The 25,903-nt window shown below is 41.2% G+C and overlaps 1 protein-coding gene and 1 long non-coding RNA gene across 2 annotated transcripts in view; one reads left to right on the top strand and one right to left on the bottom strand.

The window, feature by feature from the left end:
• Positions 1-6,457: 6,457 nt before the first annotated feature.
• The window catches only part of LOC309487122, a 66,108-nt gene continuing 46,662 nt past the window's right edge, over positions 6,458-25,903 (top strand). The window contains exon 1 of the long non-coding RNA XR_014201760.1: positions 6,458-7,541. This is a non-coding gene — a long non-coding RNA (uncharacterized lncRNA). The remainder of the gene's footprint in view (positions 7,542-25,903) is intronic.
• Positions 20,819-25,696, bottom strand: c1d (C1D nuclear receptor corepressor). Its single transcript, XM_082153944.1, has 5 exons — positions 25,601-25,696; positions 24,900-25,044; positions 24,733-24,799; positions 24,594-24,649; positions 20,819-21,387 (listed from the first exon to the last, which is right to left on the bottom strand). The coding sequence occupies exons 2-5, from the start codon at positions 25,035-25,037 to the stop codon at positions 21,193-21,195; spliced, it is 456 nt and encodes a 151-aa protein (XP_082010070.1). The 5' UTR covers positions 25,038-25,044; positions 25,601-25,696; the 3' UTR covers positions 20,819-21,192.

The following is a 25,903-nucleotide window of genomic DNA, read 5'->3' as shown; positions in this document are numbered from 1 at the left end:
AATTAAAGGGATAGTTCACTTTGAAATTAATTTTTGGTATGTTTTAGCTTACCTCAAAGGCATCCAAGATGTAGGTGTCTTTTTTTCCGGAGTAGTTTCAATTTTGATATTTTTAGGTCAAACCGTTCTTGTCTGTCAGTCATATAATGCAGGTCTATGGTCACTGTCTCAAAACAGCATGCACAAAGTCCAAATTAAACAATTCCCCATCGTCCAAATTAAACAATTCCCCGTCATAAGTACACATTGATGGCTTAAGACACGAAACGAGCGGTTTGTGTCAGAAAACGAACAGTATTTATATAGTTTTTGTCCTCTTGTAAACACACACACCCAAATGATCAGAGGACGCGGGTGCTTCGGTCTGCGCAAGCGCCGGAAAGCGACGGAAAAGGTCAGAGGGCGCGGGCGCTTCGATCTGCGCAAGCGCCGGAAATAATCTCTCGCGCGTGTACGTCACTCATTGTTCGCACAGAACAGAGATTGTAGGTAAGACGGCTAATCGAAATGGTTCTAATTTGCGCTTATCCAGGATGTTTAAACCGACGTAAAAGAAAACAATTTCGTATGCTCGCGCAAACTCATCCGGGAGTGGTGAGTTTTCACGAATTCCCAATTTATAATCCTTCCCTCTTGAAGTTATGGTTGATCGCTCTTCGGCTGGATATCAACACACCCATAAACGTACTAAAGTTGAGGAGGGTCTGCAGCGATCATTTTTCCCCTGATGATTTTATAAACCAAGGAGAGGATCGCATAGTACTGACATCATCAGCTGTGCCTATGGTGTTTTCTCATCCAACGGAGGTATGTGAACAACGTCTTTGTATGTGTCCTTTGTATTTGTAAAGCTGGCATTACATGAAATGAGCAATAAAATGTATTTCTGCACCATATATTTGGTAAGAATGGTTTTACATGAGAGAGTTATAAGATATGTTATAAGAAGAGAAGATATGTGTAGCCTATACTAAGCAGCTGCTAGTCAAACCAATGTGAAACTATGTGTACTACTCATAAGGGTGCAGTCAATGATACTACTACTACTACTAGCCTAATAATAATAGTAATAGACAGTGTGGATTCACGAGAGATAATTTCCGGCGCTTGCGCAGATCGAAGCGCCCGCGCCCTCTGACGCTTTCCGGCGCTTGCGCAGACCGAAGCACCCGCGTCCTCTGATCATTTGGGTGTGTGTGTTTACAAGAGGACAAAAACTATATAAATACTGTTCGTTTTCTCACACAAACCGCTCGTTTCGTGTCTTAAGCCATCAATGTGTACTTACGATGGGGAATTGTTTAATTTGGACGATGGGGAATTGTTTAATTTGGACTTTGTGCATGCTCTAGAGACAGTGACCATAGACCTGCATTATATGACTGACAGACAAGAACGGTTTGACCTAAAAATATCAAAATTGAAACTACTCCGAAAAAAAAGACACCTACATCTTGGATGCCTTTGAGGTAAGCTAAAACATACCAAAAATTAATTTCAAAGTGAACTATCCCTTTAAAAAAGAATCATTAAGTGACACAATTGGTGAAAATAATATACTAATAATCTAAGAGAAAACGATCTTTTGTTGTTTTGGACCTGGCTGATGTTCTTACCTTCAATGCCAGGAAACCAGTGTTAGGATCCTGAGATATTTTGGTGTGTTTGGAAGTAGTGAGCAGGAAGTAAAGCCGCGAAATCAACGCTCCGCCCTCACTCTCGCAGAATGCACTCAGGGAGAACACATTCTGCACACTTTTTAAAAAATTGATTGCAGTACGACAAGAGGCTTGTTAAAATAAAGTAAATACAATCTCCTCAGTCCTCCGAAGATCCCGAAAAAATGTCCGTTGGTGCTTCAGTGACTACTTCGCTCAGAGAACCTGTCAATCACAGCTGTCAATCATGACGTTACACCACCGCATCACGTAACTAACTAAAAACCAACTTATTTTTTAAACAGACACTTGAACTTACATCAGCGTGATAAAAACGACAGCAAATGAAAGAAACCCGGTTTGGAAAAAATATTGTAACGTGTTCTGTTACAAATAAGGATGCATTTAATGTTAATGTTGCACTTTATTCATTTTATGTGAGTCAATGTGATTCGATGTTCAAGTTCAATATGGAACATGGCTCCACCCCGTGGGAGTTAGGGGGGGAAACCTGGAATATAGGGGCAGTAGAGCGCCTCGCTGGTTCAAGTGCGGTTCTCTGATAAGTCGGGTGTGTACGGCGTGGGCTGTGGCCGACAACAGCCTCTAATAAACACCCTTGGTTATTTGAAAACGTCTCGTCCTTGCCTGTGAACGTTACAACTGGTGTCAGAAGTAAAAAGAATTGAAAACAGCTGGAGGTTAAACCGCTGATTTGAGCCCTGATTGAGCGTGCATTGGCCGAGCAACTGCTATCTTCCGCTGGTGAGAATGGATAATCCAGTTCGTATTAAGATGGAAGAAGATGACGGCTATGCTGGAGCTGGGTCGGCGAATATGTTGGGTGTGCACAACGCGCCAGCCTCCAGTCATTTCAAGGCAGATTCGGTGAAAAAAGAGTCGTGTGAAGCCGCGGCTGCGGGCGACGAAGTGAGCCGCCATTATCCACCGGCGCTGCCGAACGTCATGAGCCGCCATTACCAGCCGCGGCAAAACGCCATGACGTCAGACGGCGGCGCGTCGATCTCGCGTGATGTGAGGGGACGAAAGGTAAACAATAATGGCGGCGCCCATGAATTGAATATGCCGGCTGGAATAAAAACACCAAAATACGCCGGCAAATCGGATTGGGAGGCTTTTCATGCCCAATTTGAACTATTAGCTCATGCATATGCTTGGTCAGAGGAACAGAAAGCCCTTCAACTCGCTCTTTGCTTGACAGATGATGCACTTTCATGTCTGTTGCTGCTTGATACTAGTGAGAGGGCTGATTATGGCGCATTGGTTGGTGCATTGAGACGCCGCTTTGGACAGTGTTTCCGATCTGAGCTTCTCCGGTCTGAATTACACAGCCGTCAAAGAATTCCGGGAGAACCACTGCGGGTGCTGGCCAACGATATTGAATCCCTAGCAAGGCGAGCTTATGCACATATTCCTCCATCAGTGCAGAGCGAGCTGGCCCGTGATCAATTCATCAGAGCTCTTTCCCCAGCGGAGCTGCGCATACATACACAGCTTGCACGCCCACGTGATTTGGCAGAGGCCTTGGAGTGGGCACTGGAGAGGGAAATGGCGGTTGAAGCAGCAATGCGGGGTTTAGCAATGGACCCCTCCCCCGCGATCAGGGCAGCTGGAGGGGGTGACATGGCTTCACCAAAACCTGAGTGGCTGGAGGAGATTACGGAGATGATTCGTGGATTGGCGTTGCCCCCAGCCAGGAGGCAGATACAGCAGACACAGGCCCGCCTTTGCTGGGGTTGTGGTCAACCAGGACATCTGGTCAAGGAATGCCCTATGCTGGCTAGGAATTCGGAAAACAGGAGGGGGGCGCAGTAGGCGGGACACTGCAGACCCCCAAGCCCATGTCCCGCTCGTCATTGGAACACGCAGACAGGCCCAGCATGAACAACGGGACTAAAGAACATGGGGTGGTAGTGGTGGGAAGAACAGCCATATCAGATTTTTGCCATATTCCCATTTGCATTGAGGGCGTGGAATGCACAGCCCTAGTAGACACAGGGTCTACAGTTACTGTGGTTCGTCCAGAGGTGGTGCCGGAGGGAACACGGCTAGAAGACACAGCAGTTCAACTCCGCACAGTGACCGGTGAGCTGGCACCGATGATAGGGAGGGGGCTGTTGACACTAACCGTGGGGGCCCTGAAAATACAGCATCTGGTGTGGATCGCTAATGTACAAGATAGCTGTATCTTGGGTTTGGACTTTTTGAGGGAACATGGCTGTCAGTTAGACCTGTCCAAGGCCACATTGAGTTTCTGCAATGGTCAGGTGGTGAGGATGAGGCCACCAGGAGCTCGTCACACAGATGGGCTGACTATAGGTTCCTGGGCATGTGACCTAAATGATGGGGATGGTGCACACGGCACAGTGCCACCCAGTGCGTCCCATCAAGAGCCCCTGTTACTGCACACTTTGCCTGAGTCTGCTTCCAGGGAAGAGGGAGAAAAAATGAGGGCTCTGCGGGGGATAACACAAAGGAGCTCCAACGACCTGGACATGCAGCAACAAGGACAGTTGTGGCAATTGTTAGTGGAATTCCAGGACTGTTTTTCCTGTGATGAAGAGGACCTGGGTCAGACTTCCCTGGTGCAACACGACATCAACACCGGGGATGCAACGCCCATACGTCAGCGGCCAAGACGTATGCCCTTAGGTCGGCAGGAGGTGGCAGAGCAGGCGTTGGTAAAGATGCAGCGTGCTGGTATAATAGAGCCTTCTGAGAGCCCCTGGGCATCCCCGGTTGTCATGGTCCCAAAGAAAGGGGGGGAGTGGCGCTTTTGTGTCGATTACCGGAGGCTCAATGCAGTGACACGGAAAGACTCGTACCCTATCCCACGTGTGGATGAATGCTTGGATCTTGTGGCTGGCTCTTGTTGGTTTTCATCATTGGACTTGAGGAGTGGGTACTGGCAGGTGCCCCTGAAGCCAGAAGCTCGACCCAAGACAGCTTTTTGCACGGGAAGAGGTCTGTGGCAATTTAAAGTCCTATGTTTTGGTCTTTGCAATGCCCCTGCCACATTTGAGCGCTTAATGGAGAGGGTACTAGAAGGCATTCCGCGGCAGCAGTGTCTGGTGTTTTTGGACGACATACTGGCACATGGGAGCTCATTCCAGTCAGCTATCACAGCCCTGAGGGTAGTGCTGGAGAAAATCAGAGCAGCAGGTCTGAAGTTACATCCCAATAAATGCCGGCTGTTAAGTAGAGAGGTGACCTTCTTGGGGCATCGCATTGACAGTGAGGGGATTGGCACTGCGGAAGACAAGGTCAGAACCGTACGGGAGTGGCCTATCCCGGTGAGCCAGAAGGAGTTAAAAAGCTTCTTGGGTCTGGCATCCTATTACAGGAAGTTTGTACGGGGTTTTTCTTGTATTGCTGCTCCCTTATACAAGCTCCTGCAGAAGGATCAGTGCTTTGTCTGGTCGGAGTGCTGTCAAAAGGCTTTTGATACTCTGAAGCAAGCCCTGGTGTGCGCGCCCGTTCTGGCACCTCCCGATCCCCAACTGCCCTTCATTCTTGACACAGACGCAAGTGGGGATGGAATAGGGGCAGTTCTGTCCCAGGTGTGCCCAGACGGAGAGAAAGTAGTAGCATATTTCAGTAAAGGGCTAAACAAATCTGAAAAGAGGTATTGTGTCACACGACGTGAACTGTTGGCTGCAATCTCTGCCATCAGGCACTTCAAGTACTACTTGTGCGGTCGGCACTTCACCATACGCTCTGACCATGCTTCCTTGCAGTGGTTGATGACTTTCAAGGAACCAGAGGGCCAGGTGGCTCGTTGGCTCGAGGAGTTGCAGAGTTATGAGTTCACTGTTACGCATCGTGCAGGGGAACGGCATGGTAATGCAGACGCCCTGTCGAGACGTCCATGTAGTATGCAGGAGTGCAGGTATTGTGAGCGAAGAGAAGCCAGGGAGTTGGAGCTTAGCCGGAAAGCGGATGGTAGCGAGGGGCCTGAGCTGGTCTGTCGGGAGCTACAGGAGGTGGATGTCACTCAATGGGCAGAGAATCAGAGGGGGGACCCAGACCTACAGCCTGTGATCCTGTGGGTAGAGGCACAGCAACGACCACCATGGGAGGAGGTAGCAGCCCTCTCCCCAGGCACCAAGGGATTGTGGGCCAAGTTCAAGTGTCTACGGCTGACAGAGGGGGTTCTCCAGCGAGCATGGGTGGTACCAGCGACAGGAGAAAAGAGATGGCAAATCGTGGTGCCTGCTGACATGCAAGAGGCAGTGTTGAAGGCCATGCATGGCTTTTCCGGGTCTGGCCATTTTGGGGTGACGAAGACACTTCGGCGTCTGCGTCAGGCCTTCTACTGGGGACGGCTGAGGCGTGATGTCGAGGACTTCTGCAGGCGGTGTGATCTTTGTACAGCACGCAAAGGGCCACAGGGGAAGTCTAGGGCCCAGCTGCAGCAGTTTCTGGTGGGGGAGCCGATGCAGCGGGTGGGGGTGGACGTCATGGGGCCATTTCCTCGCACCACGCAGGGAAATCGCTTTGTTTTGACCGCTATGGATTACTTTACGAAATGGCCTGAGGCCTTTGCACTGCCTAACCAGGAGGCTGAGACTGTTGCCAATGTTTTGGTGGAAGGCATGTTTAGTAGGTTTGGGGTGCCCCAGAGTATCCATAGTGATCAAGGCAGAAACTTCGAGTCCAAGGTATTCTCTTTAATGTGTGAGCGTTTGGGAATCAACAAGACCCGCACCACCCCACTCCATCCTCAAAGCGACGGGCTCGTGGAGCGATTCAACAGGACACTAGCTGAACAGTTGTCCATTTTAACATCAACTCATCAGCACGATTGGGACACCCATCTGCCACTGGTCTTAATGGCATGTCGCTCTGCTATTCAGGACTCTACCTCATGCACTCCGGCCCTGCTCATGTTGGGTAGGGAGATTAGAACCCCTGCAGAGTTGGCCTTTGGGCGACCCCCTGATGCCCCTCCTGTTCCTGCTGGACCCGAATATGCTAGACAGCTCCAGGACCGCTTGGACTCTGCCCATGCATATGCCAGGAGGCACCTGGTGACCTCAGGGGTGCGGCAAAAAAGAGCGTATGACCTGCATGCTCGGGGTTGCAACTTTCGGGTCGGAGAGCTAGTGTGGGTTTACAGCCCAGTTAGAAAGAGAGGAAGGTGCCCTAAGCTGGACAGCCACTGGGTGGGACCATGCCTGATATTGGACAAGCTGGGGGAGGTGGTGTATCGGGTGCAGTTGCCTCCACGGGGGCGCAAAGTGGTACTGCATCGTGATAGGCTGGCCCCTTACCGGGGCACCGCGACACCAGAGGGTGTTACAGTACTTCCTGCACACATCAGTGAGACTCAAAGGGGGACTGAGGGGGTAATTGGACCAGCTGATATGGCCAGTAGTGGCCAGCAGGTGACACCGCTACCTGACATCCCTCAGGGTGATCATTCGCAGAGCTCAGAGGAAGCGGCACCTGAAATCCAAAATCACATTCTCCTCAGGGGGCGTCCTAGGAGGGAGCGGAGAACCCCAGTCAGATTTAGAGACTTTGTCCTCAGGGTCGAGGACTTCAGTTAGAGGGGGATAGTGTAACGTGTTCTGTTACAAATAAGGATGCATTTAATGTTAATGTTGCACTTTATTCATTTTATGTGAGTCAATGTGATTCGATGTTCAAGTTCAATATGGAACATGGCTCCACCCCGTGGGAGTTAGGGGGGGAAACCTGGAATATAGGGGCAGTAGAGCGCCTCGCTGGTTCAAGTGCGGTTCTCTGATAAGTCGGGTGTGTACGGCGTGGGCTGTGGCCGACAACAGCCTCTAATAAACACCCTTGGTTATTTGAAAACGTCTCGTCCTTGCCTGTGAACGTTACAATATATTTGAAGTGTATTTAATTGTTTAGTTGGTCTCACGTCCCGTTGAATAACACGGGGAGGCGGGACTTATGACCTATACTAGGACCAGTCACCGGGGGGCGATCGAGACGTTTTGGCTTCACTTTTCAGGGCTTGTGCGGCACGCTTGGGTGTACACAAGTTTGTGTTTCAGATGGGCGTTACCTCTGTTAATCTGTGGAGGACTGTGATTGGACCAGCTATGCACCTGACCTGGATATAAGGACCGGCCCTGACACACCATGGTTGCTTTTGAGCCTTGCTGACTTTGTGCTTCGCGTTCGTACCATTGATTGTGCTTCTCTTCAGCTTTGTTCGTTTCACCATTATTTTATTGAGTAAGAGTGTCGTGCCAGAGAGATAGTGTTTAGTGAAATTGTGATTGAAGTGTCGTGCCAAAGAGATAGTGTTTAGTGAAACTGTGATTGAAGTGTCATGCCAAAGAGATAGTGTTTAGTGAAACTGTGAGTGTTTGTTGAATGTAACTACTTCTGGTTTTCTCCTATATCTGACTATTGCCTGTTTGACTACTCCTTGGATTCCGATTCTAACTTGTCAACCTGATACTTTTTTAAATAAGCGTGTAAATATTATTGTATATACATTGTTACCAGATTAAGGGATGTAGGGGGTTAGACGCCATTTTATTTGTATTGCTTTTTCATTTTGTTTATGGGTAAGGGAGTTAGGTAAGTTGAACTGTATTTTCATTTCTTTCTTTTGTTTAAGGTCATTTAGATTCTAAAAAGATTGTTTGGTTTGTTATTTTGGCCTTGTCTGCCCCTGACGCTAACCCTTTATGGTCAATAAAATTCATATTACACGTCATCTCTCTGGTAGTGTGACTCTCTTCCTTTTCCTGTTGCGGCTGACCCCTAGCGGTCGTAACACCAGGTCTGGAGCTTCCTTCTGAACTCAGCCTTCTCTTCTTCAGCGTGTTTAGAGTTAGAAACTACTGCATTTAAAAAAAAAAAAAAATCATTAAGTGACACAATTGGTGAAAATAATATACTAATAATCTATGAGAAAACTATATGTTGTTTTGGACCTGGCTGATGTTCTTACCTTCAATGCCAGGAAACCAGGTCTGGAGCTGGGACAGTGGGCACTGATGCTTCCTCTGAGGATGAGGCAGGTACAGGTGCTTCCTCTAGAGACGTGCTGGGCACTGGTGCTCCTTTTGATGTCCTGGCAAACGTAGGTGGTCCCATGGGGGGCCTTAAGGGCAAAGGTGTCAAGATGACATCCCTTTTCAGATGCAATCTCATATTATTAGGGATCCTCACTTTTCTCTTGAATGAGGGCCTGGCAGGTACAGGTGCTCCCTGTGGAAAGGCAGCGGGCACTGGTGCTTCCTCAGGGGATGCTGCATGCATGAGTGCTTCCTCTTGGGACAAGGCGCGTACAGGTGCTTCCTCAGAGGATGTGGTGGGCATTGGTATTTCCTCTGGGGAGGCTGTGGGCACTGGTGCATCCTCTTGGGATGAGATGGGCACAGGTACTTCCTCTAGAGACGTGCTGGGCACTGGTGCTCCTTTTGATGTCCTGCCAAACGTAGGTGGTCCCATGGGGGGCCTTAAGGGCAAAGGTGTCAAGATGACATCCCTTTTCAGATGCAATCTCATATTATTAGGGATCCTCACTTTTCTCCTGAATGAGGGCCTGGCAGGTACAGGTGCTCCCTGTGGGGAGGCAGCGGGCACTGGTGCTTCCTCAGGGGATCCTGCATACATGGGTGCTTCCTCAGATGACAAGGCAGGCACATGTGCTTCCCCTGGGGAAACAGTGGGCACGTGTGCATCCTCTTGGAATGAGGTGGGCAAAGGTGTTTCCTCAGAGGACACAGTGGTCACTAATGCTTTAGGTACAGGTGTTCCCTGTGGGGACCCGTCTGGCATGGGTGCTCCCGCAGGGGACTGGGCAGGCACAGGCTCTCCCTGCTGGTACCTAGCAGGAGTTGGGGCTCCTTGTGGGGCCTCCACTATTCCCCACTGGCCTGAAGTGAGCCCACACCCGTTCTTCTCAAATGATGAGCGTAAACAATCCTCTACCTCCATTATTGCCCACCACCTCCCTGCGAGGAGGGCTATGGTGAGCTCATGCTCATCTAAGGGGCTTAAGGGTTCTGTTTCTCTGAAACAGGAGGGCATGGTGGACATGCTCAGTTTGATGGATAAGCATAATTGATGGCTGCAAGACATGATGTTCAAAAAAAGTGTATAACCGAATGGCTGTTCGTGTGCAACAGTGAACTATCTGTGAAAAACTGTGAGAGAAAGAGAGAGACTTTAATTATCAGCAAATATATACAAATTATTTGTCTTGGTTTTTATTGATCAATTTATTATTATATAATTGTATAATTAAGTAGGCTATAATTATCAACAAATATATATAAAATGTCTTAAATACAAATATTTAGACATTTTATATAGATAATTATAGCCAACTTAACCCTAAAACAGGCAACGTGACCTGGGAGTCACATAGTTTTTATTGTCTTTTTTGGGGCATAAGAACTATTTTTTTCATCAAATCCTTTTCATCATTTATCACAGCCTGGTCTGTCTTGAGTATGCTGGTCACATGATTTGCTTCAAGTTTTTTGTGATAAATTAGTCAGCCTGACCTAAATCCAACATGGCTACCGGTGATGCAGGACATTCAGATTTTGAGGAAAGTAAATATATATTAAACTTACTTTTCTTCTGGAAAAATAATAATAATACTGCTAACATTAATTTTGAACATTGTCTTAAGGTGCTGAAGAAGAAAATTAATGAATATGTTGTCCATGTTGTTATTTAGCACTTTTTTAAATATATGTGACTCCTGAGTCACGTTGCCTTTTTAGGGTATAAAAAAGGGATTAATTTTGACCATCTTTGTATTTTGAGTTTTTAATTCACTATATTACAATTAAATCCTAATCTAATCATGACAAACTATATATCGTTGGAAAGGTTTTGTTACAAATTATGTAGGAACAGTAATAGATAAATTTATGACAAGAGTGCACCTCAAAAAAACGACATCATAACAGGAGTTCTGGCGTTTGTCACAAAAAGTCGACGCACACACTTTTGATAATTGAAACTTTGGTTTTCATGCTAAAAGTTCATAATAAAACATATAATCTAGTATTTGTTAAAAAAAATTTTTATCAAATAATATTGTCCTCTAAAAAGTATAGTATATAATATTATCCTCTAAAATGTAATATTATCTTTTTTATCGCCTTTTTTATTACATCATATTTTAGTAGTTATCATAAATTAGGTATCATTTGAAAGCTTACAAACTCAGAATTCATCCTGTGAAAACCGTTTTGAAATGGGACATTGCGTTACCATAGAAACGGTACTCTAAATTATTTTATCGGGCTCCTCCCCTTTTGGGCGTAATCATGTTTCATAATTTATGATCAAAACCTTTTCTAATCTTGACAAAATATTGTCAGAAAGGTCTGAGTCTCAAGGTTCGATATTTTGTGACAGAAGTGATATTTAGACAGAAATGTATTAATTTGTTATGGCAGAATGCATACAGTTAAATTCAATGGAATGTATGTCACCTGGTGGCTATTTTTGGTATTACGCCTAAACAAAATCTCATGGGAACTTCAAGTTTTGTGATATGAACTTCAAATTTAAATATATATTTTATATAAAAGAATATTAAGTAGGCCCTACAGTATATTTGATTTACAGTATATTTAGATTTTTTTTTTAACAAGACCAAACTTAGATCTATAACCAAAAGCATTCTTGAATTACAACCATTTAAGTTTGAATAGTGCATTTTAATGTCCATTCTCAAAAAGAGGGGTGAGAGTTAAGGGGTTAAAGTAGCCTACCATTTTTATGGTCCGATTTCAAAACACCGTTTTCACACAGGCTGAATCTTGAGTTCGTAAGCTTTCGAATGATATATCATTTGTCAACATTAGATCAGATAGGCCAGTAACAGTTAACAGATTAACGACTTGGTCCTTTAATCAGGCAACGTGAACTGTGTCACAACTAATAAAATCCTAAATATATTAAATATTTCAAAAATTCTTTTGGATATGTTTTACTTAAGTCCAGATGATACAAAAAATGTCATGAAATTATGTACATGAAATGTGTACAAAACTAAAGTAGCCTAAATTATTTAAAATGAAAATGCACTAGTGTAAACGTAGGTATACACATTCTGCTCGGGAGCCGATGCTCTCGAGGCAAATATAGTTATTTCAGTGAGTAGGCTTATGTGGCTCGACGGCAGGAAGGAATGACCAATTTTTAAACGTTTTTTTTCCCAATAATAAAAGTGTCGATTCAATTCAACATATCACATATTCAACATATTCAAAAAAATCAACATATCACATATTTTAAAATATTACATAATTCAATGAAGCCTGTTTCGACAATGTGAAGTGGAGCGGTAATTTTCCAGTCATTCATAAATTGTTTGAAAATTAGATGGACAGACGAATTTACATTTATGAAGCGATCTGAATCTGCGTCGTTTAAACAATGGATGCTAAATTACAAAGCACTGCACAAAACCAGCACCAAAAGTCACATTAATGGGGAAGTAGCCTAGTATTAAAGTCACTTTTTACTTAGTCAATGAATTTTGATACACCGTTTACCATTTGATCAAACTATCTGTTAAATGAAGCCCAGGCGCCACCTACAGGCCTATTATGTGAAGTGTAGGTGGACAACAAACACGCGAAATGGTGACATGAAAGGACTTTAACATTTTTGATAATTATGCAGCAATAGTATAATAGTACAGTAGCCTACTACTACTGTTTAAATTTTTTTGACACATTATTATTTTTATGTTTTTATTTTATTTTATTTTAAAGAAGTCTCTTATGCGCATCAAGCCTGCATTTATTTGATCAAAAATAAGCAAGCAAGTTGAACTTTAGCTATAAAGTGTGTGCCCTTTTATTACTATTTAATTAATTTTAATATGAGGTGGTGGGTAATAACAAAAAAATATAAAATTCACTCAGTATTCCATGATTCCTAATTCACTACTATCTCTTACAATTAAGTACAAATTAACTTTATTCAGTTGTGTAGGCACTAAAACAGTCCAATACATTATCAAATAATTTTTTATTATAAAATAATTAAGATTTCTGTGCCACCCCAGACTGGTTGCTGGCCCTTGCCTGGCCACCCCTATGGAAAAATCCTGGCTCCGCCACTGGGCAAAAGGTAGCAGACAATTTAAATCCATTAGAAGTGGCCATGTTAGATGTTTTTTATCACTTAATAGCCTATATTTTTGTATTTTAATAGTTGCATAATTTGTTCATTGTAATGTCAGAGTCACCACACTAGAACATGGGAACAAAATAAAAGTGAAGTACAAAAATATTCTACATAATGGTAATTTTTAGTTATATTATAGTCTCTTTTATAAAAGGCACTGTTAAATATATGGTTGTCTGCAATCAAGAAAAAGATCTTAGTAGCCTACACTGTAAAATAATTTTTGCTGCATTAAATTAAGGCCGTATAGTCATTTCAACTGTTAAATCTTGAGTAATGATGAATTGCTCTGACTTGTGAAAATGAAAACTGATAAACTTATGTTAATGTAAAAATATTTTGCCATGAGTTATTGATGACATTTTTCCCGAGTGTAGTTCATTGCAATGACATTGTGTTTTCCTCTTGCGTGCACTTTTACATAATACACCAACACTTGTATCTGTTCCCAAGAAAGTGGTGGCTGAAATACTGTATGTGCAGTAAGTGGACATTTTCTAACTTTCCAAAGGAAAGAAAGTATAAGACTTTGTAATGTCCATTTGTTTCCATTGCACTGGACAGTGAATAAACTCACTCAGATAACTGTCATATGGAGGAACTAGCCTACCTGCAAGTGCATAACTTTACTTCATTTATACTTGTATGCTTTATGGCTGCAATATAAGTTGCAGGATTCCACATCTGCAGAAAGGCCTACAGAAGAGTCAGCACAGGCAGAGGAGACATAGGCCTACAGGTGGGCAGTGTATAGCCAACTTTTCCTTTTTATTTGTTGCATGAGGCATGTGTCTAATATCTCTTGTTGCAGGCACTTGACCACTGGCTTTTTTCTTTCTTTTTTTGGCAATGTTGTGTAATATGGCACATGCAACAATGTCACAGGCCCTGTCAGGTGTGCAACCCCTCAGACTTTTCAGACACTGAAAACTTCCCTTTAGTTAGCCAAAGTTCATTTCATTGTGTGCCCTTGTCCTGGCTAGAGCTGCATTGTAACTGGTTTGGGTCAGGGAATGGGGTCATAAAACACCTGTCTGCAGGCAGGAACATGTCATAATCACCTATGAAGAAATGCAGTTCTGTTAGTATCAGCATAAGTGTATGTAATACAGTGAGCTTGATATTTAATTGTGGAACTTTCCTTACCACTTTCAAATAATGTGCATAAATGTGAATCTCTGAAAATTCTTAAGTCATGCACAGATCCTGGCCATTTTGCTTTCACATTTGTGATATGAAAGATTTTAGTCAACTGCCTTTTTTTAATTTGATATAATATTACTAATCTGGAATATTAAGAATCACAATAGTAACTGGGCTGCACATTTACATTGTGAACCCCCTTTCTGTTCACAAAATCCCCTTCATTGAGGCCTTGATGGCAGTCTATGGTCTAGCCTATAAGCCTGAGTGACATATACTGTAATTGGCATGTCATGATGGCATGATCTTCATAAAAAATTATGATAGCCAAAAAAAAAAAAACCTGCTTAAAAAAACCCTGCTTTACAACATTGCGTCTTCAGTGGCTTGGAAATGCCACAAAAAAACCTAAAACTGTTTTTTAAACCTAAAAGCGCCAGGTAAACTCCGAATGACACGACAGACAGCACTTTCCATCAAGTTCTCCGCATCTCCAATAGTGTAAAGGAAAGAGCCACTCGCAAATAATCTTAGGGCAATGCAAACAGTTTGTGCTGTGGTTAAAGCCCGACTCCGACAAGTCGAAAATAAATGTGCGTTTCCATCAATTTAATAATGTAAACGACAATCTCACGAGTCACGAGAAAAAATTATCTCTCAGAAAGTGCTGCGCTGGACTTCCCGTATCAGCTCCGTTTATAAAGCCGCAGTCTAATCCTGTTTACATGAAATAAGCCTGCTCACGAGCAGGTTTAAGCTTACGGACCTGTTGCTATGACAGCAAGTCCAGGATGAGCGTAGAAGAACCAAACAATCCAAGATCATGCCAAATCGTCAACAATCAAATCCAGCTAACCGAGTTAGCGACGTACGAAGAACGGGCCCCAGTTCTTGCTCCTGTATTGTTATGTATTGCACGTTGGCTATTATCCTTGTAATATTTATCTAATAAACCTTGTATACCTTCATCATCGTCTTCCTTGAACTTTACAAGTAGGCCCTTGCATTTTCATTTCTAAGTTTTGTCATAGATCGGGAATGTTTAAAAGCATTTCTTCTTTTGTATTCATTGAAAGCATTTATTCAAAGGGGTCATATATACAGATTGGTCATTTATAAAGCACTATATACATAAAGATGACTTGACTTTTAAAACAAAGCAAAAGTGTCTGTGATGATTTGATGACATCTTTCCAGTCTTCAGTCTCTCATGTTCTGGCTCAGACGTGGACAGGCTCTGATCTCTAGTGTGGCGGCTTGAGTTCCTGTCAGGATGGGGTTGGACTTCAGGCTTCAGGTCAAGTCTCGAGCTCGAGCCCTCCACAGCAAGTATGTTATTTCCTGTCCAATACAAAGATTATATAAGCAAGTCAACTCATGAATGTTTTTTTGTTTGTTTATTTAAAATAAAAACAAAAAGCTGATTTACACAACAGGATTGAATTCTTGCAATTGCATTACTCATTCTGTTCGTTCATTCATCTCATTCATTTTTCTGTTTATTACCATGAAGCCGCTTTGAAACTATCTGTATTGTTTAAAGCGCAATATAAATGAAGGTGACTTGACTATAAAAAGAACATTACAATTAACACAAATTTGAAAACCTCACTACAAATAATCCAGAATTGAAGACAAATGCTAATAATCCTACTCTGTCTGTTACTCTTCCTCACACCTGAAATCACTGATCGAGTGAATCTCCTGAAGTTCTCCATCCTACAGTAGATCATTTCTAATCCACTTCTAGATCTGATCTGTAAGATCTGCTCTAACGTCGGGCGTTTAGTTGGATCCAGGGTTAGGCACTGGCTAATCAGATCACTGCATTCTGTACACATTTTATAAAAGGCGTCATATAATTGCATTTTTTGCCAAGTTAATATGAGTCTTTAGGGTCTAAATGAAAAGTTTGTAATATACTTTAATTAAAAATGATCATTAGTATTGTAAGAAAACACTCATTTTACCTGGTCAAAAACAGCTGTTTTCAGCACGCCGTTTAAGTGCATGTGTCTTTAAATGATAATGAGCTTTGCTCACCCCGCCCCTCTGTTCTGTGGGGCGTTTTGACACAAGACACGTGGAGTGTTGCCTTGACAACAGTTGAGGGTATATTTTGGAGAAAGAATGGCAGCGGGAGTCTCTGAGGACACATTTGTGCAACCGTATCAATTTGAACCAGAGTCGGACCCGGAACAAGATGACGGCCCCGAAGAAGTTCGACAATTAAGGCTCGACCAGGACGTTTCGGAATGGTTGGTTAACGTAATCACTTTGATCTATCTTTGTATGTACTGGCAGGGTACAGTAGTGAGATACGAACGCTATGTGTTTACTGATGTATACGTTAGTTCATTGACAGATTGATGTTACAGCTAATGGTCATGAAAAACTTTTTACTTTAGCTTTATACTGACCCTTGTTTATAAAGCAGTCTGGTGAGAAATGATTCGAGCAAACATGAAAGCATTGACGTTGATCGTGGGGAATATTCCCTTCGAAAACAAAACTCAGCCACTGCGTCTACCGCGGTTCGGATTTAGGAACATCAAACTGCTGTGTTCGTTATTACACCCAAGAACAGAACACCACAATCGTTGTTAGACGCCATTCTGCTCCAGCGTATCAACAATGGCGGACTATGATGACAACAGCTCGCTCAGGGCGGGTCTGTGTTGAAACGCTGCTGTCAATCAACAATCGTGGGAGGGGCATCCGACCGTGTGACGACCGTTCTTGCCTCATCATTAGCAGCAGAGCCACTTCTGTAATGAGAGGTTCGGGACACCCAGGCTAGAGAAAAGAAAGACGAAAAATCTGAAGAAAACACAATTTTTAAAGGTACTTCTCCTTGGTCTTTGTAGATACGATCAACAGAGCCTTTCCAGGCTTATTTGTCAATATTACATTTACACCTAATGCTTCCTACAGGTGTGTTGACTACAGTAATCAGCACTTAAACAACTAAATACACATTCAGCTTTTGGCCAACTTACAATAGCAAGATAAAGATCGTTGCAAGTCTTGCGCATCCGCTTGATGGCAACCTACAAAAATGAAAAAAGAAACGGTATTCAATAACAGTAACAGCATTCAAGCGCCTGACCTTGCACATAACATTTACGATTATGTAACTTCCATTTTGCTGTTAAATTCAATTTTTTTATGTTACAAATCCCAGGTAATGCAAATATTTCCAAGCTATCCACCTGACGACGCCCTGTTTCTGCTTAATACCTGCATAAATGGGACATTAGGGGTGACCAAAATTTTTTTTCACAATATTAAAGGGACAATGTGTAGCTTTTTAGGTATTTTATTATCTAAAATCTATATTTTTATTCATAAATATGCCCTCAATGGTGTACAAATACCTATGCCAATGTTCAGACTAATCCTCGTAAACGAAGAATTTATTATCTTTATATACATGGGACGGGTAAGTCCACGGAGGCTTCCATGTAGTTCCGCCATCTTGAAAAACTATAATAGCAGAGAGGGACAAAAAGTACTAGGCCAACGCGTTTCCACAACGCGTTTCGTTCAGAGCCAGCGTCACGTGACTGAAGCCAGCAGAAGCGGAGGAGCAGAGCAGTGAGAGGCGCTTGTCACTGCCCCTGCAAGTTTAAAAGGCTGCACTGCACGGTTATTTATACACCGTTCATTCATACATACATATGAGTCACAGGATAAGGAGTCCTCGTCGTCGAAAAAGTCCAAAATAGATCGTAAAAGGAAACGTGACCGGAGATTACAAAAACAAGGGTTACTGTCAGGATAGCTAATGCAGGAGAAAGCTTTCAAAAGAGACCCTGAAGTTGCCTGCTTTCTTCTCGACAGGTAAGTCAATGTTACAGTCTTAATTACAAGCTTTTTTTTCATTGCTTGGTTGTGTACTTTATTATATAGACAGTCGAACATTTATAGTTAAAAGTTAAACAGACTCTTTGATGAATAGCAGCTATTGAGTAAAGTAACGTTAGAGAAGGCTCTGATGATGATGATATCTAACAATGCACATACTTCAAAAAATATAACGAGTAAAGAAGGCATTACTACTAATTACCATAGTTAATGTTTTTGACAGTCAGTAGTTCATACTGTAACATTCTTTTTTTCGTTGTTTCAAGTTTCAGTTTGTTTTAAATAACAAACATGTTCACCCGAAGAAAAACTCGAAGTGCTATTATAAGACATCCTGTCATAGCTTTTAGGTACATAACGGCTACCGTAGATGCAACGCGCATTTGAAAAAGTGAGGCGCTGGAGAGCATTATTCGTTTGAATGCAAAATACAATTTCACCACTAGATGGGAGAAATTCCTACACAATGTCCCTTTAAGTAATAATAGTTGTTTTCTAACTAATCATAATAATTATTTTAATTTATATTTTATTAAAAAGAGAGCATACATTCCCAGGCCTCATTTGTTCTGCCAATAGCAAAGGTCATATGAGCCATGTCTTAAAGTGCCCCTATTATGGATTTTTGAAAATTACCTTTCATGTATTGTGTAACATAGCTGTAAGTGAATGAAAACATCCTGCAAAGTTTTCAATCTGAAAGTGCACCGTATATATAAAGTTATTGTCTTTAAAATGTAAGAGTCGACTCTGTGTCAATGAAATGAATCGTTTTTCAAACAAGTCATAAGCTGTTTCGTTGTGACATGAAGACGAAACATTAGCATATTGCCCGCCCACTTATCGCGCGTGCAGACACCAGGGAAAACTTGAACCTCAAACACTGCAGCTGATTCCTGTGGAGACTGGATAGCATCATTTTGAGTAGACGCTGTGCTCTACAATGTGACGGTAAAGGGAGTATTTTTTCACTGCCCAAGGACATAAAAAAAAAAGGAAATAAATAAGTACAAGTAAAATAATTGGTTTGTTGATGGACATGCACTTGTTAATGCCGATGGTGAGGAGTTACAGTTGCATCATTTCATAATGTACCTCAAAATGAGTAGTGCCAGGCAGCAATTGTGCCCATCAGATGGTAAAATGAGCCAACCGCACCCAGAAGTGCACGGGCGAGACATCTTTAAAAAGATGTGCCACGCACAAGCTCTTTTGTGATGAGATGAAAAAGCTCAGCAGAGTGCTGAAGCGCCCAAGGAGAAGCACACAAACTGTTGGCAGATCACTGCACAGATCAGCAGCAGGCAATGTGATCTCGCTGGAACGCACCATTGCACCAACACACTGGAGAGCCGCTCGTCTCGTAGATTTCACGAAGAACTCAGAAACAGGCTTGCAGAGGAGTGAATAGATGCTCTTGGCTCCGAAGCAAAAATCTGATGCGTGATTGCCAGCGTCCTCCTTTTATACCCACGCGGTGGGGCAGAGTTGTGCTATGCAAATTCCGCAGACCCATGGCATTTCCATTGGCTCGTTTTGTAGAACTCAAAGGTGATAGGCTTCTAAGCGAAACCCCCATTTCATCATACACTAACGTAACTAGTAGTGACTGAATGAAAGGGAACCTGAATATTTTCTGTGTTTGGAAATAAAGCTTTTGAAAATGTAAGTATTTTTACTGTGCATGGACTCTTCCTTACATGTTTTGTCAGTGTGACATTTCATTTCAAAGGTCAGGTTTTTGTCCAAAACAGCATGTACAGGAGTATTGATTTATCCACTCATGTAAGAGGTATTTATTACAGTACTTTTTTGCATTTCTTTTGTCAGGGTTGTCCCTGAAAGAGTTATCAGTCAGTGCTGTGATTTCACAAAGTTCCAAATTATTTAACTGAAAACCTATTGTAAACGTTTGGTAGCGGTGTTTTGGATGAATCCCTCTAGTGTGTAACAAACAGTCATGTAGTCTGTGTTTTTGACAGTTTGTGTGTATTGTTGTCTGAGGGAAAAGTCTGAATAGGTATTCAGCTGTCTGTACCGTTGGGTGTGAGTTTTTTTAATTGTTTGTGAAGATTTGAGAAAATGGTGAGTTGTTCCCAGAATTGTGTCTAAGCAATTGAGAAAATGTATAAGCAAAAAAAAAAAAAAATTGAAACAAAATCCTGAAGCAATAATAATTACAAAACAACGACAATAACAACAAGCCCCCCCTCCCCCCTCAAAAAACATGTCTAGTATAATCCTATATGTGCAGTAGGAATCCCTGCTGTCAGGAGGCCCTTCTGTGGTCATTGAATGCATTTTGTGGGAAAGCAATAAAAAATGATTCACAGTTTGGTCCATATAGACCTCTGGTTCGCTGACTTTGTGAAGAGCTTTTGAAATGTGGCTTCAGTATTGACCAATGCTTGTTAGTAATAAAAATAAAAAAAACTAACCAGATATATGATTTGATCTCGGATCAATATGATACATTTGTTGAAATTTAATAACATGTATAATAAAAAGGAAGAGTAGTAGTTAAAAATATCTTCGTGGCTGATTAACCAAGGTTTCCATAAAACAAGCCGTTTATAAGCTGTTTATCTACAATTGAATAAAATAACATAATAGAAACACTTCATATTTAGTTGCATTAGATGATTTGTTAATTGCATTAAATAGAATACACTTTTAATAAATCATTTGCAGTTGGTTTATAAAATGTGTTTTTATGTGTTTGTGCAGAGTTTTTTAGTCTGCATTTACACCGTTCTAACCGGCAGGAATTACCAATGTGTGGCGTTTCGATACAGGGAATCATTTTGTGAAGCAGTTAGTTCAATTGATTCAAAGTTTCGAAACGCTTCATTTCTCCCATCACTACATAAAGGATTCATAATTTCCAGAAATCTAAATACAAAAACAGAAAGAAAAGAAAGAAAGAAAAACACTGAATCAGAAGACAATCCTTCCAAATGAATTGACAAGAAAAATAGGATTTAGTAGTTTTAATGGGACTGGTATTATTGATGGTCCACATCACACATTTTAGATTTTGTAACCCCAGATATAAAACAAACTTAAGACTATAGGAAAGAATAAAACAATTAAAGAAATGCTAAAAAAAAAAAGTATCTAACTAACATGGGGTGAGTAACTTAGATTTTTTGTTAGAAACAAGCCATCTTGAAAAGAATGATGCTACTCAACACATGTACACCATGAACAACACGGCATCATGGACAGTCACGTGGTAAATAGCAAGCTTCTTAAGCAAGTCCAAGTGCATTGAGATATTTGTTGCGATATCTCAAAGTCTGCTAAATATTTGTAGAAATGATTCAATGTGTTTCGCCAGTCAACTCAATCAAGAAAACCTTATGTGTTTTCCTTTGTGGGAATGTTCAGTTGTGTCCTTCCTTTTCGTGTCCTTTCTTTTCTTGTCCTCTGGCTCCCACAGTGCATTCCGGACAAACCGTGATGCTGCACCTTTGTCCAGACGTGCAGCTTTTCTTTTGTCCGTGATCTCTTTAACTTTGTTCATATATGTCCTGATTCTCTCCTGTGAGGTGGAGGAGGATGTTAGTTTCCATTCTCTGTTAGTACAAATACTAAACCAATATTCACAAAGACAAGTAGTGACTTTACACAGAATTCTACTTTTACATACTGGGTTTCTGTTCACAGATTTAATCAGGGTTTCTGCTGGTTTTACGAAAGTACATTTTTTAAAAGATCTTTAAGACCAAGTAAAGAAAACTTAAGGAATACATTGAAGGGAAAACAATATGTTTTGTAAATGTAAATGTCTAGGGAGAAACACAATGAGTTGTATTAGCAACACTACAGGGTTCGAAAATATAACTTCCAACAGATATCCATTCATTTTTATTCATTTTACAAAACAAGTAGCTTGAATACCTCTGCTCCCAACTTTTACTTTTCATTCTGATGATAACACTGCAAAAAAAGTGATGTTCCTGCTTTTTGTGAAATTAATCAAAGCGCAGTGACTTTGATTAAAACAAGAATAGTGGGCTCAGAAAAATCAAGGGAACTTTTCATAACTTATTGACAGATATTTGTTCTTGTTTTAAGCATGAACTCACTTAATTTGGTTCAGTTTTTCCAAAACAATGTATCTTAACTTAAATATGTTTAGATATGTGTATTGGGAAACAAGATTTTTGCAATGCGGGCAACATTTAATGCTCTGCTCTGATTTAAGACCTTTTTAATGCCTTAACTGACGTAAATTAAGACCATAATTTAGAGACCTGAATTAAGACTTTTTGGCCTGGTTTTTAGATTGATCCAAGATTAGGGCTTGGTTCTATTTGGGACAGTTTAGCAGCTTTTATAAACCTTCCTTAGAAAAAAACAATGCAATGGCGCTGACATATTTTAAGATATGTCAGTGCAAGTTGCATTTAGTCTGGAACTAGGCTTAAGCCTTGTCTGTGAAACCGGAGGTTTAAGACCATTTTAAGACCCGCAGAAACCCTGTTAAAGCCACAGCTTGTAATTTTCGCCACTAGAGGTCGCTTATTCAGAACAATAATAAAAGCATAGCTTGATGACGCCGTGAATGAGCGTGGAATCATGGGATGTGTCGTCTTCAACTTCAAGCCAATGGAAAGCAATCCGCCGGGACTCATGTTCATGTAGGCTATTAAAGTTACTATGGTATGAAGCAGGGCGGGGCGAGAGCCCGGGACATTTTACCTTGCTGTTTTTATTATGCCTATATGCTGCAGTCATCCTTTCGTTTTGTTGTTCATGCATATTTTACGATTAAAGTTACATTTAACGTCTGCCTCTTTCTTCCCTGATCTTGAACTTTGTTACGGTTACGTTTCATCATTTAAATTCACAATATTTTATTTCATTCCAATCAAACAGCCAAAAGTGATGAATTACTACTCACACAGGACAGGACACTTTATTTTACGTATTAAAATTGTGGGGTAATGCAGTGCTGTTTAACTCAAAATAATCATACTAAAAACACATTTGAGTGTGTTGAAAGTTATAAGGTTACTGTGCGTTCGCTTGGCGGCTGGTATGAGACACTTGTTGCACATTGCCGTAACTGCTATGGATATGGACTTTGAATTTATGGTATAATATTGATTATCATTCAACAAAAGATTTTTTTTTTTATTTTTTTTTTTTATGTGGTTACACATGCCCTAACAATGTCAGTTTATCGCTCTTAGGCCCTGTTTACACTAATGCGTTTTTGTTTTAAAATGCTGAACTTTCGCTACGGTTACGCCTGGCGTCTACACTACGCTGGAGTTTACAGACCCCTTTTTAGTTTGAAAACTCCAGGATTGCGTTTCAGTATAAACTGAGACTTCTGAAAAAGATGGCGTGGCGGCCCACATTACGCTACCTGAACACAACAATAACAGACCAAGGCTGCGTTCTAGTCCACTTTTAGACATTTACATTTAGTAATTTAGCAGACGCTTTTGTCCAAAGCGACTTACAAATTAGGACTAAATTAAGCGAGCCATCATGAAAAGGCAAGAAACAACGCAAGAAGTGCTCAGAATACGAAGTTCAGGCATTGTTCAGAGTAGCATAAGCCCGATAAGAATCGAAACTACTGTTGGACTTGACTTAAATGGTAAACTGAAACAACAGGAGAACTGGATATTTAAGAAAGACCACCTGCGCGCTCTGACCGTTTCACAGACTGACCGATTGTCCTGCACTTGCGACACGCACTTGCAAACTTCCCCTCAGGGGAATCCCTGGCGCCATTTTGAAGTGGACGAGGGAAGTTTATATGGACAGACCCTCGCTCCCTCGATTTTGACCGAGGGACATTTGGATGCTGCATTAAACAAATTCTTAAAGGGATTTAAAAAAAAATTATAAATCAACTCCATAGCTGATTCCAAGTGATCAAGGGCTTAGGACGTTCCAATTCAGCCCATTGCAGTTTCCGGCAGTAGTGGGCACTCGTGCAACGTAAGCAATGACGTACATCCAAGTGAACGAGATGGAGGGAAGTTAGCAAGTGAAGGGCATGACAATTTTGGACTGGAAAGCAGCCCAGAGCCATCTCTCTCACCGGCTCTGTAACAGGCCAGCCTCGACAACCGTGTAAACAATAACATGGAGACAGAACTGCAAGCTTTGCTGACTTTGTTGTCCTTTTTTTAGCAGCCATTGTGCAGTTAAACTCTGCATTTATAATACTGCAGCTGCCCACATGTGCAAGAGACAAGCTATTATTATTAGAGCAATCGGCAACAGTTTACACTTGTAAGTGCATGCCCAGTGTGCATGAATGGTTATGTGAAATGCGTTTTCGGTTGTGAAGTGTGGACGGAGATCGTTTCTGAAATGCAATGGAAGCGCCAGTATGGACGAGGATGGCGTGTTAAAACAAAACCGCAAAAGTGTAAACAGGGCCTCAAAAAAACCTATGGTTCTTGATGGAATTTTAAAGAACATTTATGCCATAACATTTTTTTTTTTTTTCTAGTGATACATTGTTTACAAGCTAATTCATACAATTTCAAATTTAAAGTTTGACGACAATGACACTAGAGTGATTAAAATAACTTACTAACCTTGTCTGTACAAAATGATATGCAATATTTCAAATGTTATCATGAGTTAAATGAATTAAATTATAGGTAATTAAAATTATTTACTGTGGTTATCCACAATGTCACAAATGCTACTGATGAATTTTAAGTTGTAATTTTAACCAAAAACATTTTAAGTAAAATGACAGTCTTTTCTTACCAATTCTTGTTTGATCGCATGGTCTTTCGGATTGACTCCTTGTGTCACCAGATACACTAAGGAGGAAAGTTCAATCTTGTCATAACCTTTTAAATTTCATTACACCTGACAAGTAAAACACGAAGGTGTAAAATCTTACTCCAGAACATAGAGTTGAGGGCATATGCAGACATCAGATCCAATTTAGCTTGATCAAGAGGATCCAGCTGGAAATGAGGTACAAAAAGATTCAAACATTCCAATAACAAGCCATTCATATGTAACAAGTTAATTTAACTGTTGATTTGTGCATTTGATTCCACATACCTTACGCAGATGGTCACTTCTGGATACAGACACAAGTGTTTGGACCATATTCTCCACAGAGCTCACAGAGGAGTCAAAATCATTGAGGTTTTCCTCGATTTCGGTGGGATAATCCTCTGCTTGACCGTCATCAGCCATTGTCTGACTGAAAAAATAATGATATATTTAAATCAATTTGATATAAATAATAAAGTTCCTACAAACTGACACTGAATGACCTGAAAAACCTGGGGGGAAAAATGACCTGAAAAAATAAATACATTTTAAAAATACATTTGAATAGGAATATTTAGACGTCTACATGATATTCTAAGCTTTAATTAGCTTGACTTTTCAGGCCTAGGCTGGACGTTTTAAATTCCTTAATATTTGGCTGTGGGGGAATGTATGAGAGACGCTTTAATATACAGTTGTGGACACCACATTAATGTTATTGTTATAATATTATATAACAATAAAAGCATATCTAATAAATAATACACAGAAAAAATACAAGATTATAACAAGTGTACAGATTTAATGTGATTGTATGGAGATGTCCAGCTTTATCCACGTGTGTTGGGGACTGCGTGTTTTTACTGCACAATTGCTTTTCTGGACAAAAAAAGATCAATGCGACGCCCTCCCGAGACAGCTCATTAAACACTTATTATAATCATATTTTCACACAAGTATGTTTATGTTATTTAAAAAGCCCTTACCTGTATACACACACACGACAAAGCACTTCCGGCGAACACAGGAAAAATGAGCGACGTTCAATTCCCGTGTATTTCAAAATAAAAGCCACGCAAGATTACTTTTATAAGCAAACCCCATAATGTGCTGTTGTGTGGATTGCGAAATGAAATCTAAAACATTTTAATTTACTGGGTGTTAGCAGTGTTTTTACAATAATACACTAAGTAAGTATTACACTGATAAACACGGCACACTTAAATAATGTGTATTACTCTAAAAAATATATATTATTATTTATTACTCATCAACTTACCTTACTTTAT

The sequence above is a fragment of the Leuciscus leuciscus genome (assembly GCF_965113295.1).
Source record: "Leuciscus leuciscus genome assembly, chromosome: 22".
In the NCBI taxonomy this organism is placed as follows: domain Eukaryota; kingdom Metazoa; phylum Chordata; class Actinopteri; order Cypriniformes; family Leuciscidae; genus Leuciscus; species Leuciscus leuciscus.
The sequence above is the reverse complement of the archived record's forward strand: the minus strand, read 5'-3'. Positions and strand labels throughout refer to the sequence as shown.